The 15,989-nt window shown below is 54.4% G+C and overlaps 1 protein-coding gene across 8 annotated transcripts in view; it reads right to left on the reverse strand.

Moving 5' to 3' along the window:
• The window catches only part of LOC144952337 (ephrin-B2-like), a 35,498-nt gene extending 19,779 nt beyond the window's left edge, over positions 1–15,719 (reverse strand). For 6 of the 8 annotated variants that reach the window (XR_013640605.1, XR_013640610.1, XR_013640609.1 and 3 more), the window contains exon 1: positions 11,950–15,718. Coding sequence is in view for 2 of the 8 variants with exons in the window: in XM_078882709.1 (XP_078738835.1) it covers positions 11,950–12,080 (131 nt within the window). In the remaining 6 variants the exon portion in view is untranslated. Of the gene's footprint in view, positions 1–11,949 lie in introns of all 8 variants that reach the window. The other 2 variants (XM_078882709.1, XM_078882708.1) reach the window with 1 other exon arrangement.
• Positions 15,720–15,989: the final 270 nt, after the last annotated feature.

A 15,989-nucleotide genomic window follows, 5' to 3' on the forward strand; every position in this document is an offset into this window, starting at 1 on the left:
CGTCAACTTAGTGCGTCAACTTAGTGCGTCAACTTAGTGTGTCAACTTAGTGCGTCAACTTAGTGTGTCAACTTAGTGTCAACTTAGTGTGTCAACTTAGTGCGTCAACTTAGTGTGTCAACTTAGTGTCAACTTAGTGTGTCAACTTAGTGCGTCAACTTAGTGTGTCAACTTAGTGCGTCAACTTAGTGTGTCAACTTAGTGCGTCAACTTAGTGTGTCAACTTAGTGTCAACTTAGTGCGTCAACTTAGTGTGTCAACTTAGTGTGTCAACTTAGTGCGTCAACTTAGTGCGTCAACTTAGTGTGTCAACTTAGTGCGTCAACTTAGTGCGTCAACTTAGTGTGTCAACTTAGTGTGTCAACTTAGTGCGTCAACTTAGTGCGTCAACTTAGTGCGTCAACTTAGTGTGTCAACTTAGTGCGTCAACTTAGTGTGTCAACTTAGTGTGTCAACTTATTGGTCAACTTAGTGTGTCAACTTAGTGTGTCAACTTAGTGCGTCAACTTAGTGCGTCAACTTAGTGCGTCAACTTAGTGCGTCAACTTAGTGTGTCAACTTAGTGCGTCAACTTAGTGCGTCAACTTAGTGTGTCAACTTAGTGCGTCAACTTAGTGTGTCAACTTAGTGCGTCAACTTAGTGCGTCAACTTAGTGCGTCAACTTAGTGCGTCAACTTAGTGCGTCAACTTAGTGCGTCAACTTAGTGCGTCAACTTAGTGCGGCAACTTAGTGCGTCAACTTAGTGCGTCAACTTAGTGTGTCAACTTAGTGCGTCAACTTAGTGTGTCAACTTAGTGCGTCAACTTAGTGTGTCAACTTAGTGTCAACTTAGTGCGTCAACTTAGTGCGTCAACTTAGTGTGTCAACTTAGTGCGTCAACTTAGTGCGTCAACTTAGTGCGTCAACTTAGTGCGTCAACTTAGTGCGTCAACTTAGTGCGTCAACTTAGTGCGTCAACTTAGTGCGTCAACTTAGTGCGTCAACTTAGTGCGTCAACTTAGTGCGTCAACTTAGTGCATCAACTTAGTGTGTCAACTTAGTGTGTCAACTCAGTGTGTCAACTCAGTGCGTCAACTTAGTGCGTCAACTTAGTGTGTCAACTTAGTGTGTCAACTCAGTGTGTCAACTTAGTGTCAACTTAGTGTGTCAACTCAGTGTGTCAACTCAGTGCGTCAACTTAGTGCGTCAACTTAGTGTGTCAACTTAGTGTGTCAACTCAGTGCGTCAACTTAGTGCGTCAACTTAGTGTGTCAACTTAGTGTGTCAACTTAGTGCGTCAACTTAGTGTGTCAACTTAGTGTGTCAACTCAGTGTGTCAACTTAGTGCGTCAACTTAGTGTGTCAACTTAGTGTCAACTTAGTGCGTCAACTTAGTGTGTCAACTTAGTGTGTCAACTTAGTGCGTCAACTTAGTGCGTCAACTTAGTGCGTCAACTTAGTGCGTCAACTTAGTGCGTCAACTTAGTGCGTCAACTTAGTGCGTCAACTTAGTGCGTCAACTTAGTGCGTCAACTTAGTGCGTCAACTTAGTGCGTCAACTTAGTGCGTCAACTTAGTGTGTCAACTCAGTGTGTCAACTCAGTGCGTCAACTTAGTGCGTCAACTTAGTGTGTCAACTTAGTGTGTCAACTTAGTGCGTCAACTTAGTGCGTCAACTTAGTGCGTCAACTTAGTGCGTCAACTTAGTGTGTCAACTTAGTGTGTCAACTTAGTGCGTCAACTTAGTGCGTCAACTTAGTGCGTCAACTTAGTGCGTCAACTTAGTGCGTCAACTTAGTGCGTCAACTTAGTGCGTCAACTTAGTGTGTCAACTTAGTGTGTCAACTTAGTGCGTCAACTTAGTGCGTCAACTTAGTGCGTCAACTTAGTGCGTCAACTTAGTGCGTCAACTTAGTGCGTCAACTTAGTGCGTCAACTTAGTGCGTCAACTTAGTGCGTCAACTTAGTGTGTCAACTTAGTGTGTCAACTTAGTGCGTCAACTTAGTGCGTCAACTTAGTGCGTCAACTTAGTGCGTCAACTTAGTGTGTCAACTTAGTGCGTCAACTTAGTGTGTCAACTTAGTGTGTCAACTTAGTGCGTCAACTTAGTGCGTCAACTTAGTGCGTCAACTTAGTGCGTCAACTTAGTGCGTCAACTTAGTGCGTCAACTTAGTGTGACAACTTAGTGTGTCAACTTAGTGCGTCAACTTAGTGTGTCAACTTAGTGCGTCAACTTAGTGCGTCAACTTAGTGCGTCAACTTAGTGCGTCAACTTAGTGCGTCAACTTAGTGCGTCAACTTAGTGCGTCAACTTAGTGCGTCAACTTAGTGCGGCAACTTAGTGCGTCAACTTAGTGCGTCAACTTAGTGCGTCAACTTAGTGCGTCAACTTAGTGCGTCAACTTAGTGCGTCAACTTAGTGTGTCAACTTAGTGCGTCAACTTAGTGCGTCAACTTAGTGCGTCAACTTAGTGTGTCAACTTAGTGCGGCAACTTAGTGCGTCAACTTAGTGCGTCAACTTAGTGCGTCAACTTAGTGCGTCAACTTAGTGCGTCAACTTAGTGCGTCAACTTAGTGCGTCAACTTAGTGTGTCAACTTAGTGTGTCAACTTAGTGTGTCAACTTAGTGTGTCAACTTAGTGTGTCAACTTAGTGTGTCAACTTAGTGCGTTTAGCGTCACGTGGACACAACGTGTGCCGGACAGCCAAGCCACGACATCTACAATCATAGTGTAGTAGTGTATAGTGTAGTGTAGTAGTAGTGTAGAATATAGTGTAGTAGTGTATAGTGTAGTGTAGTAGTAGTGTATAGTGTATAGTAGTGTATAGTGTAGTGTAGTAGTAGTGTAGAATATAGTGTAGTGTATAGTGTAGTGTATTGTGTAGTAGTAGTGTATAGTGTAGTGTATAGTGTATAGTAGTGTATAGTGTAGTAGTAGTATAGTATATAGTGTAGTGTAGTAGTAGTGTAGTAGTAGTGTAGTATATAGTGTAGTGTACAGTAGTGTAGTATATAGTGTAGTAGTAGTGTAGTATATAGTGTCGTGTATATACACTACACGATACACTACACTATACACTACACTATACACTACACTATACACTACACTATACACTACACACTACACGATACACTACACTATACACTACACTATACACTACACTATACACTACACAATACACTACACTATACACTACACTACACGATACACTACACTATACACTACACGATACACTACACCACTATACACTACACTATACACTACACTATACACTACACTATACACTACACTATACACTACACTACACACTACACTATACACTACACACTACACTATACACTACACTATACACTACACTACACACTACACTATACACTACACTATACACTACACCACTATACACTACTATACACTACACTATACACTACACGATACACTACACTATACACTACAGAACGTGGCACCACGCCGGTTGCGTGCGTGCCGGACAGCCAAGCCCACAACATTCCTCCACCTTCAAAGTGCCGCCACGTTTCCCCACCAATCACAGCTACCGGCCTTGCGGAGAAATCCTCTGGCTGACTACCGCAAGGCCCTTACCGCAGTGCGCTAATCGCTGCGCCACAGTTCCCACGCGGTGATTCGTCGCGGGGGGGGAGGAGCGGTGGTGCAGCGGTTGACGCACTGCGCTATTCTATTTCTATCCCTGTCTCGAGAACGTATTGTTTTAGTTTGGCCGGATAGCGAGCCACATGACAGCGAATCAAACCAAGTTGCGGCTTGATCATCGTCATCATCGTCATCAACACGTGGACATTTATAGTTCTAAAGCACACACAGGGAGACACACGCAGACCCACAGAGACACACAGAGACACACGCAGACCCACAGAGACACACAGAGACACACGCAGACCCACAGAGACCCACAGAGACACACAGAGACACACAGAGACCCACAGAGATCCACAGACACACGCAGACCCACAGAGACACACAGAGACACACAGAGACACACGCAGACCCACAGAGACACACAGAGACACACAGAGACACACAGAGACCCATTGAGACCCACAGAGACACACAGAGACACACGCAGACCCATAGAGACACACAGAGACACACGCAGACACACAGAGACACACAGAGACACACAGAGACCCACAGAGACACACAGAGACCCATTGAGACCCACAGAGACACAGAGACACACGCAGACCCACAGAGACACACAGAGACACACGCAGACCCACAGAGACACACAGAGACCCATAGAGACACACAGAGACCCATAGAGACGCACAGAGACACACAGAGACCCACAGAGACACACGCAGACCCACAGAGACACACAGAGACACACGCAGACCCACAGAGACACACAGAGACACACAGAGACCCATAGAGACGCACATAGATCCACAGACACACGCAGACCCACAGAGACACACAGAGACCCATAGAGACACACAGAGACCCATAGAGACGCACAGAGATGCACAGAGACCCACAGAGACACAGAGACCCACAGAGACCCACAGAGACCCACAGATACACACAGAGACACACAGAGACCCACAGAGACCCACAGAGACACACAGAGACCCATAGAGACCCATAAAGACCCACAGAGACACACAGAGACCCACAGAGACACACAGAGACCCAGAGACCCACAGAGACCCACAGAGACACACAGAGACACACAGAGACCCATAGAGACACACAGAGATACCCATAGAGACACACAGAGACACACAGACCCACAGAGACACACAGAGACCCATTGAGACCCACAGAGACACACAGAGACACACAGAGACCCACAGAGACACACAGAGACACACAGAGACCCATAGAGACCCACAGAGACACACAGAGACCCGTTGAGACCCACAGAGACACACAGAGACCCAGAGACACACAGAGATACCCATAGAGACACACAGAGATACATAGAGACACACGCAGACCCATAGAGACACACAGAGACCCACAAAGACCCACAGAAACGCACAGAGACCCACAGAGACACAGAGACCCACAGAAACACACAGAGACACACAGAGACCCACAGAGACCCACAGAGATCCACACAGAAACCCATAGAGACGCACAGAGATACACAGAGACACACGCAGACCCATAGAGACACACAGAGATACATAGAGACACACAGAAACACACAGAGACCCACAGAGACCCACAGAGACCCACAGATACCCACAGAGACACACAGAGACCCAAAGAGACCCATAAAGACCCACAGAGACCCACAGAGACACACAGAGACCCACAGAGACACACAGAGACCCAGAGACACACAGAGACCCACAGAGACATACAGAGACCCGTAGAGACACACAGAGATACCCATAGAGACACACAGAGACACACAGAGACCCATTGAGACCCACAGAGACACACAGAGACCCACAGAGACACACAGAGACCCACAGAGACCCAGAGACCCACAGAGACCCACAGAGACACACAGAGACCCACAGAGACCCATAGAGACCCACAGAGACCCAGAGACACACAGAGATACCCATAGAGACACACAGAGATACATAGAGACACATGCAGACTCATAGAGACACACAGAGACCCACAAAGACCCACAGAAACGCACAGAGACCCACAGAGACACAGAGACCCAGAGACCCACAGAAACACACAGAGACCCACAGAGACCCACAGAAACACACAGAGACCCACAGAGACCCACAGAGATCCACACAGAGACCCATAGAGACACACAGAGATACACAGAGACACACGCAGACCCATAGAGACACACAGAGATACATAGAGACACACAGAGACCCATAGAGACACACGCAGTCCCATAGAGACACACAGAGACCCACAGATACCCACAGATACCCACAGAGACACACAGAGACCCACAGATACCCACAGATACCCACAGAGACCCACAGAGACACACAGATACCCACAGATACCCACAGTAACACACAGAGACCCACAGAGACACACAGAGACCCACAGATACCCACAGATACCCACAGAAACACACAGAGACCCACAGAGACACACAGAGACCCACAGAGACACACAGATACCCGCATATACCCACAGAGACACACAGAGACACACACAAACCCACAGAGACCCACAGAGACCCACAGAAACACACGCAGACCCACGCAGACCCACAGAGACCCACAGATACCCACAGAAACACACAGAGACCCACAGAGACACACAGAGACCCACAGAGATACACAAAGACCCACAGAGACACACAGACACACACAGAGACCCATAGAGACCCACAGAGACCCACAGAGACACACAGACACACACAGAGACCCATAGAGACCCACAGAGACCCACAGAGACACACAGACACACACAGAGACCCATAGAGACCCACAGAGACACACAGAGACCCACAGAGACACACAGATACCCACAGAAACACACAGAGACACACAGAGACCCACAGAGATACACAGAGACCCACAGAGACACACAGACACACACAGAGACCCATAGAGACCCACAGAGACACACAGAGACCCACAGAGACACACAGATACCCACAGACACACACAGAGACCCATAGAGACACACAGAGACTCACAGACTAAAATTAAATGTCAACTATTTTTTGCAAACTCTTTGGTTCTTCAGGTAAAGTCACGTGGGTATTAAAATACATTAAAACACGACGTTTCGGGCGCAACACAAGCGAAGGTCCGTCATGATCAGGCGGGACAACCACAGCAAGACACAGTTTCTGCTGAGGTGGGCTAAGAGAGCCGCCATGACCTGCTCGCTAACAGCACTTGCCCCTACAGTCTGTTAAGGCTATACGGGGGATCTTTGTCTTTGTTGTGTGTACGTGTGTGTACGTGTGTGTGTACGTGTGTGTGTGCGTGTGTGTGTGTACGTGTGTGTGTGTACGTGTGTGTGTGTACGTGTGTGTGTGTACGTGTGTACGTGTGTGTGTGTACGTGTGTGTGTGTACGTGTGTACGTGTGTGTGTGTACGTGTGTGTGTGTACGTGTGTGTACGTGTGTACGTGTGTGTGTGTACGTGTGTGTGTGTACGTGTGTGTACGTGTGTACGTGTGTGTGTGTACGTGTGTGTGTGTACGTGTGTACGTGTGTGTGTGTACGTGTGTGTGTGTACGTGTGTGTACGTGTGTGTGTGTACGTGTGTGTACGTGTGTGTACGTGTGTGTACGTGTGTGTACGTGTGTGTGTGTACGTGTGTGTGTGTACGTGTGTGTGTGTACGTGTGTGTGTGTACGTGTGTGTGTGTGTACGTGTGTGTGTGTACGTGTGTGTGTGTACGTGTGTGTGTGTGTACGTGTGTGTGTGTACGTGTGTGTGTGTACGTGTGTGTACGTGTGTACGTGTGTGTGTGTACGTGTGTACGTGTGTGTGTACGTGTGTGTGTGTGTACGTGTGTGTGTGTGTACGTGTGTGTGTGTGTGTGTACGTGTGTGTGTGTACGTGTGTGTGTGTACGTGTGTGTGTGTACGTGTGTGTGTGTGTACGTGTGTGTGTGTGTACGTGTGTGTGTGTGTACGTGTGTGTGTGTACGTGTGTGTGTACGTGTGTGTGTGTGTACGTGTGTGTGTGTGTACGTGTGTGTGTGTGTGTGTACGTGTGTGTGTGTACGTGTGTGTGTGTACGTGTGTGTGTGTACGTGTGTGTGTGTGTGTGTACGTGTGTGTGTGTACGTGTGTGTGTGTACGTGTGTACGTGTGTGTGTGTGTACGTGTGTGTGTGTACGTGTGTGTGTGTGTGTACGTGTGTGTGTGTACGTGTGTGTGTGTGTGTGTACGTGTGTGTGTGTACGTGTGTGTGTGTACGTGTGTACGTGTGTGTGTGTGTACGTGTGTGTGTGTACGTGTGTGTGTGTGTGTACGTGTGTGTGTGTACGTGTGTGTGTGTGGTGTAGTGGTTAGCGCGCTGCGCTATGAACCTGGTGACCCGGGTTCGATTCCCGCTCACGGCCAACACCGGTGACGATTATCTGAACCGGTCCTGGGCCTCCCCTAGGTCGACTCAGCCTGAAATGAGTGTGTAAACATCGCCACTGGGGAGACAAAGGCGGTCGGGCGTGGTGCTGGCCACCCACCCCCTCGTGTACCGTTCTGGCCTTCATAGGTGCTCGCTAACAGCACTTGCCCCTACAGTCTGTTAAGGCTATACGGGGGATCTTTATCTTTGTGTACGTGTGTGTGTGTGCGCGCCCGAAACGTCGTGACTTAATTTAATCTCATACCCACGTGACTTTACCTGAAGAAGCACAGTGTATGTGCAATCCCTGCAGTCACGGAAACTTCAAATCTATGTTTTGGTATTTGACCATCGGAAGGGAGGGACTCTGCTGCCCATCGGAAGGGAGAGACTCTGCTGCCCATCGGAAGGGAGAGACTCTGCTGCCCATCGGAAGGGAGAGACTCTGCTGCCCATCGGAAGGGAGAGACTCTGCTGCCCATCGGAAGGGAGAGACTCTGCTGCCCATCGGAAGGGAGAGACTCTGCTGCCCATCGGAAGGGAGGGACTCTGCTGCCCATCGGAAGGGAGAGACTCTGCTGTCCATCGGAAGGGAGAGACTCTGCTGCCCATCGGAAGGGAGAGACTCTGCTGCCCATCGGAAGGGAGGGACTCTGCTGCCCATCGGAAGGGAGGGACTCTGCTGCCCATCGGAAGGGAGAGACTCTGCTGCCCATCGGAAGGGAGAGACTCTGCTGCCCATCGGAAGGGAGAGACTCTGCTGCCCATCGGAAGGGAGAGACTCTGCTGCCCATCGGAAGGGAGGGACTCTGCTGCCCATCGGAAGGGAGGGACTCTGCTGCCCATCGGAAGGGAGAGACTCTGCTGCCCATCGGAAGGGAGAGACTCTGCTGCCCATCGGAAGGGAGGGACTCTGCTGCCCATCGGAAGGGAGAGACTCTGCTGCCCATCGGAAGGGAGGGACTCTGCTGCCCATCGGAAGGTAGGGACTCTGCTGCCCATCGGAAGAAAGAGACTCTGCTGCCCATCGGAAGGGAGAGACTCTGCTGCCCATCGGAAGGGAGGGACTCTGCTGCCCATCGGAAGGGAGGGACTCTGCTGCCCATCGGAAGGGAGAGACTCTGCTGCCCATCGGAAGGGAGAGACTCTGCTGCCCATCGGAAGGGAGAGACTCTGCTGCCCATCGGAAGGGAGGGACTCTGCTGCCCATCGGAAGGGAGAGACTCTGCTGCCCATCGGAAGGGAGAGACTCTGCTGCCCATCGGAAGGGAGGGACTCTGCTGCCCATCGGAAGGGAGAGACTCTGCTGCCCATCGGAAGGGAGGGACTCTGCTGCCCATCGGAAGGGAGGGACTCTGCTGCCCATCGGAAGGGAGAGACTCTGCTGCCCATCGGAAGGGAGAGACTCTGCTGCCCATCGGAAGGGAGGGACTCTGCTGCCCATCGGAAGGGAGAGACTCTGCTGCCCATCGGAAGGGAGGGACTCTGCTGCCCATCGGAAGGGAGAGACTCTGCTGCCCATCGGAAGGGAGAGACTCTGCTGCCCATCGGAAGGGAGGGACTCTGCTGCCCATCGGAAGGGAGGGACTCTGCTGCCCATCGGAAGGGAGAGACTCTGCTGCCCATCGGAAGGGAGGGACTCTGCTGCCCATCGGAAGGGAGAGACTCTGCTGCCCATCGGAAGGGAGGGACTCTGCTGCCCATCGGAAGGTAGGGACTCTGCTGCCCATCGGAAGAAAGAGACTCTGCTGCCCATCGGAAGGGAGAGACTCTGCTGCCCATCGGAAGGGAGGGACTCTGCTGCCCATCGGAAGGGAGGGACTCTGCTGCCCATCGGAAGGGAGAGACTCTGCTGCCCATCGGAAGGGAGAGACTCTGCTGCCCATCGGAAGGGAGAGACTCTGCTGCCCATCGGAAGGGAGGGACTCTGCTGCCCATCGGAAGGGAGAGACTCTGCTGCCCATCGGAAGGGAGAGACTCTGCTGCCCATCGGAAGGGAGGGACTCTGCTGCCCATCGGAAGGGAGAGACTCTGCTGCCCATCGGAAGGGAGGGACTCTGCTGCCCATCGGAAGGGAGAGACTCTGCTGCCCATCGGAAGGGAGAGACTCTGCTGCCCATCGGAAGGGAGAGACTCTGCTGCCCATCGGAAGGGAGGGACTCTGCTGCCCATCGGAAGGGAGAGACTCTGCTGCCCATCGGAAGGGAGGGACTCTGCTGCCCATCGGAAGGGAGAGACTCTGCTGCCCATCGGAAGGGAGAGACTCTGCTGCCCATCGGAAGGGAGGGACTCTGCTGCCCATCGGAAGGGAGAGACTCTGCTGCCCATCGGAAGGGAGAGACTCTGCTGCCCATCGGAAGGGAGAGACTCTGCTGCCCATCGGAAGGGAGGGACTCTGCTGCCCATCGGAAGGGAGAGACTCTGCTGCCCATCGGAAGGGAGGGACTCTGCTGCCCATCGGAAGGGAGAGACTCTGCTGCCCATCGGAAGGGAGAGACTCTGCTGCCCATCGGAAGGGAGCGACTCTGCTGCCCATCGGAAGGGAGGGACTCTGCTGCCCATCGGAAGGGAGAGACTCTGCTGCCCATCGGAAGGGAGCGACTCTGCTGCCCATCGGAAGGGAGGGACTCTGCTGCCCATCGGAAGGGAGAGACTCTGCTGCCCATCGGAAGGGAGGGACTCTGCTGCCCATCGGAAGGGAGAGACTCTGCTGCCCATCGGAAGGGAGCGACTCTGCTGCCCATCGGAAGGGAGGGACTCTGCTGCCCATCGGAAGGGAGAGACTCTGCTGCCCATTGGAAGGGAGAGACTCTGCTGCCCTTCGGAAGGGAGGGACTCTGCTGCCCATCGGAAGGGAGAGACTCTGCTGCCCATCGGAAGGGAGGGACTCTGCTGCCCATCGGAAGGGAGGGACTCTGCTGCCCATCGGAAGGGAGAGACTCTGCTGCCCATCGGAAGGGAGAGACTCTGCTGCCCATCGGAAGGGAGCGACTGCTGCCCATCGGAAGGGAGGGACTCTGCTGCCCATCGGAAGGGAGAGACTCTGCTGCCCATCGGAAGGGAGCGACTCTGCTGCCCATCGGAAGGGAGAGACTCTGCTGCCCATCGGAAGGGAGAGACTCTGCTGCCCATCGGAAGGGAGGGACTCTGCTGCCCATCGGAGACGAGATCGGCAGCTCGAATAGCTCCAAACGCAAGGCCCATGTCGATTCTGAAACGCGGAGGGTGGGAAAGACCCGAAGGAGCCCCGAGAAAATTCCACGCGGCACGCGGAGAGAGAGAGACACGCAGACTCCGCATCTACAGCAGCAGCAGCAGCGGGCATCGTCAGGGTCGTGATCGAACCCACGACCTCCTGTACACCAGGCGAGGTAGTGAACATCTGTCTCTCTCACGACCTGGTCATTGAGGGGGTACCCACAGGGGGTCTGAGGGGTACCCACAGGGGGTCTGAGGGGTACCCACAGGGGGTCGAGGGGGGGGGGTCTGAGGGGTACTTACAGGGGGTCTGAGGGGTACCCACAGGGGGTCTGAGGGGTACTTACAGGGGGTCTGAGGGGTACCCACAGGGGGTCTGAGGGGTACCCACAGGGGGTCTGAGGGGTACCCACAGGGGGTCGAGGGGGGGGTCTGAGGGGTACCCACAGGGGGTCTGAGGGGTACCCACAGGGGGTCTGAGGGGTACCCACAGGGGGTCTGAGGGGTACTGACAGGGGGTCGAGGGGGGGGTCTGAGGGGTACCCACAGGGGGTCTGAGGGGTACTGACAGGGGGTCGAGGGGGGGGGGTCTGAGGGGTACCCACAGGGGGTCTGAGGGGTACCCACAGGGGGTCTGAGGGGTACCCACAGGGGGTCTGAGGGGTACTCACAGGGGGTCTGAGGGGTACCCACAGGGGGTCTGAGGGGTACTTACAGGGGGTCTGAGGGGTACCCACAGGGGGTCTGAGGGGTACCTACAGGGGGTTGCTTGAGTTCCAGTAGACGGGGTCGAGTTCAGCGGCGAGCAGGAAACTCCGTGACGGGTGCAGAGAGGCGGCCCAGCAGCAGCACAGCGCCCACCACGCCACGGAGAGCCAGCCCATCGTCATCGCGGCCTGCCTCAACCTCCTCAACCTCCTCCAGGGAAGTCACGCTCAGAGTCAGAGTCTCTCCCGCTCTCTAGATGATGGTGGTGATGATGGGTCAAATGGTGGTGGTGGGTCAGATGGTGGTGTTGGTGATGGGTCAGATGATGGTGGTGATGGGTCAGATGGTGGTGGTGGTGGGTCAGATGGTGGTGTTGGTGATGGGTCAGATGATGGTGGTGATGGGTCAGATGGTGGTGGTGATGGGTCAGATGATGGTGGTGGTGATGGGTCAGATGGTGGTGGTTCAGATGATGGTGGTGGGTCTAGTGATGGTGTTGGGTCTGGTGGTGGTGATTCAGATGATGGTGGTGGTGATGGGTCAGATGATGATGGTGGTGATGGGTCAGATGGTGGTGGTGATGATTTAGATGGTGGTGGTGATTAGTTCCAGTAATGGTCGGTGATGATGGTGGTGGTGATGGTCGTGGCGGTGATGGGATGATGGTTCAGATGATGATGGCGATGGTTCAGATGACGATGATTGTGATGATGATGTTGATGATGGTGACGGATGTCCCGTAACTTCGTTGAATGCTCCGAGCCTGGAAATCCACTCGCAATCCTGGTATGGACGACGCCGATGACGGCGGTGACGCCGATGACGGCGGTGACGCCGATGACTGAAGATCCTTCACAATGGAGTTAAATCCTCTCGGCACGTCCCTTCCGAAACGGGCGTCTCTCGGTCGCACCGTGGCGGCATGAATCCGAAAGGCCGCGAAGCTCTTCGCGTCTCCGCACGCACGCCGGCGGCTGGGCGAGAGGTCCGTCGCCTCCACGACGGAGAATTTCCGCGTCTTCTAGCGGGTGGTAATCCAGGACGCGTGTGTCTCCGCGTGTCTCCGCGTGTGTCTCCGCGTGTGTCCGCGTGTGTCCGCGTGTGTCTGCGTGTCTGTGTGTCTCTGTAGCGGAGACAGAGGCTTGTCTCGTCTTGCCCGTATGCTGTCTCGCGAGAAGAGAGACAGAGACGGGGAGAGCGGGACACGACACGATCTCTCGATTCTCACCTCATACGTGCCTGCTGTCAATCTGTCTGTCAATCGGTCAGTCTATCGGTCAGTCTGCCTATCTATCTGTCTATCTGTCTGTCTATCTGGCCTCGCCTCTCCTCCTCTGTCCGTCGACGCTACACGTGGCCTTGTCCCACTCGCAGCCGCGTGTCCGACGGAGCGGAAAACCGGCACAAACGAACGCCCGCCGCTATCGCCACCGCCGCCGCCCCCACCACCGCCACCACCTCCTCCTGCACCACCACCACCTCCTCCTGCACCACCACCACCACCCTGTCTCTTCTTCCTGCTGTCTGCATGGTCCAGTGCGGGGCGGGGGGAGGGACAAAATCCGTTTCTTGCCCGATCACCGCATCGAACTCTCCCACCACCACCACTTTGTCTATCTGATGCCCGCCGCGGCTGCCCTCGATCCGGCGGCAGGGCGTGGAACCGCGTGGAGCGCCTCCGCGCTTGGACGCATCCCCCGTCCCCTGTTCCTCTGCGTCGCGTCTCGTCCGTCGGTCTATCGAGGTGTCCACCCGTGACGGGCGGACGGTCTGTCCGCGGTAGTCTCCCTGCGAGCGGTGTCTCTCATCACCCCTCCTCTTTCCGTCTCTCGCCGCTGCCTTTCCCGATCTCTCTCTGTGGGTGTCTCTCCCTGTGGGTGTTTCTCTCTCTGGGGGTGTCTCTCCCCGCGTGTCTCAGAATCTCCGTGTCTCTCTCCCCGCGTGTCTCAGAATCTCTGCGTGTCTCTCTCCCCGCGTGTCTCAGTCTGCCCGTGTCTCTCTCCCCGCGTGTCTCAGAATCTCTGCGTGTCTCTCTCCCCGCGTGTCTCAGAATCTCCGTGTCTCTCTCCCCGCGTGTCTCAGTCTGCCCGTGTCTCTCTCCCCGCGTGTCTCAGAATCTCCGTGTCTCTCTCCCCGCGTGCCTCAGAATCTCTCCGTGTCTCTCTCCCCGCGTGTCTCAGTCTGCCCGTGTCTCTCTCCCCGCGTGTCTCAGAATCTCCGTGTCTCTCTCCTCGCGTGTCTCAGTCTGCCCGTGTCTCTCTCCCCGCGTGTCTCAGAATCTCCGTGTCTCTCTCCCCGCGTTTCTCAGAATCTCTGCGTCTCTCTCCCCGCGTGTCAAAGTCTGCCCGTGTTTCTCTCCCCGCGTGTCTCAAGAATCTCTGCGTCTCTCTCCCCGCGTGTCAAAGTCTGCCCGTGTTTCTCTCCCCGCGTGTCTCAAGAATCTCTGCGTGTCTCTCTCCCCGTGTGTCTTAGAATCTCTGCGTGTGTCTCTCCCCGCGTGTCTCAGAATCTCCGTGTCTCTCTCCCCGCGTGTCTCAGTCTGCCCGTGTCTCTCTGCCCGTGTCTCTCTGCCCGTGTCCCTCTGCCCGTGTCTCTCTGCCCGTGTCTCTCTGCCCGTGTCTCTCTGCCCGTGTCTCTCTGCCCGTGTCTCTCTCACGCTTCCCTAATTCCTCCGCATCTCCCACCCCGAACTCTCTCCCCCGGTGTCCCTCACCCGGTGTCCCTGTCCCCCTTGGGGTCTCCGCTGGGCCTCCGTGTCTCTCAAACTCTCACGCGTGTGTCTCTCCGCGTCTCTCTCTGTGTCTCTATCCGCGTCTCTGCGTGTCTCTCTCCGCGTGTCTCTCTCCGCGTATCTCTCTCCGCGTGTCTCTCTCCGCGTATCTCTCTCCGTGTATTTCTCTCCGCGTGTCTCTCTCCGTGTGTCTCTCTCCGTGTGTTTCTCCGTGTCTCTCTGCGTCTCTCTCCGTCTCTCTCCGTGTCTCTCCGCGTCTCTCTCCGTCCGTCTCACTCCGCGTCTCTCTCCGTGTCTCTCTCCGCGTCTCTCTCTCCGTCCGTCTCTCTCCGTGTCTCTCTCCGCGTGTCTCTCTCCGCGTGTCTCTCTCCGCGCGTCTCTCTCCGCGCGTCTCTCTCCGCGCGTCTCTCTCCGTGTCTCCTCGCCTCTCGCGGACAGCAGAATTCCACCTCCCGGTCCCTTGAATTACATCCAAGAGGTCGACATCATCATCATCGGCGGCGGCGGCGGCGGCGGCGGACTTCGTGGGTAGCGGCAGGGCAACTTGTTCCAGCAGGGGCAGCAGGTAAGGCGGGCAGGCAGGTAGGGTCCCAGGCGGGTAGGCACGACGGTAAATCTGTGTTCTTTTAAAAATGCTTCACTCAGGCCTGTGGTGGTGGTGGTGGTGGCGGTGGAGGTCGTGTGTTGTGAGTACGGCACACGTACACACACGTGGAATCACGTACACACACGGACGCACTCACACACGTGGAATCACATACGCACGTGTAAAGCACACACGTTGGCACACGTGGACTCACGTGTACACACACGTGCGCACACACAGTAAAACACACACACAGTACACACACACAGTACACACACACACACAGTACACACACACAGTACACACACACAGTACACACACACAGTACACACACACACACAGTACACACACACAGTACACACACACAGTGCACACACACAGTACACACACACACAGTACTGCACACGCAGCAGTACTTTCCCTAACACGGCTTAGGTCAAGTAAACTCCCGGCCACCAACACCACCACCACCAACACCACCACCACCACCACCAACCCCAACACCACCACCACCAACACCACCACCAACACCACCACCACCACCACCAACCCCAACACCACCAACACCACCACCAACACCACCACCAACACCACCACCAACCCCAACACCACCACCAACACCACCACCACCAACACCACCACCAACCCCAACACACCACCACCACCACCAACACCACCACCAACCCCAACACCACCAACACCACCACCAACACCACCAACACCACCACCAACCCCAACACCACCACCAACCCCAACACCACCACCAACCCCAGT

This window comes from Lampetra fluviatilis, chromosome 67, assembly GCF_964198595.1.
Source record: "Lampetra fluviatilis chromosome 67, kcLamFluv1.1, whole genome shotgun sequence".
Lineage (NCBI taxonomy): Eukaryota > Metazoa > Chordata > Hyperoartia > Petromyzontiformes > Petromyzontidae > Lampetra > Lampetra fluviatilis.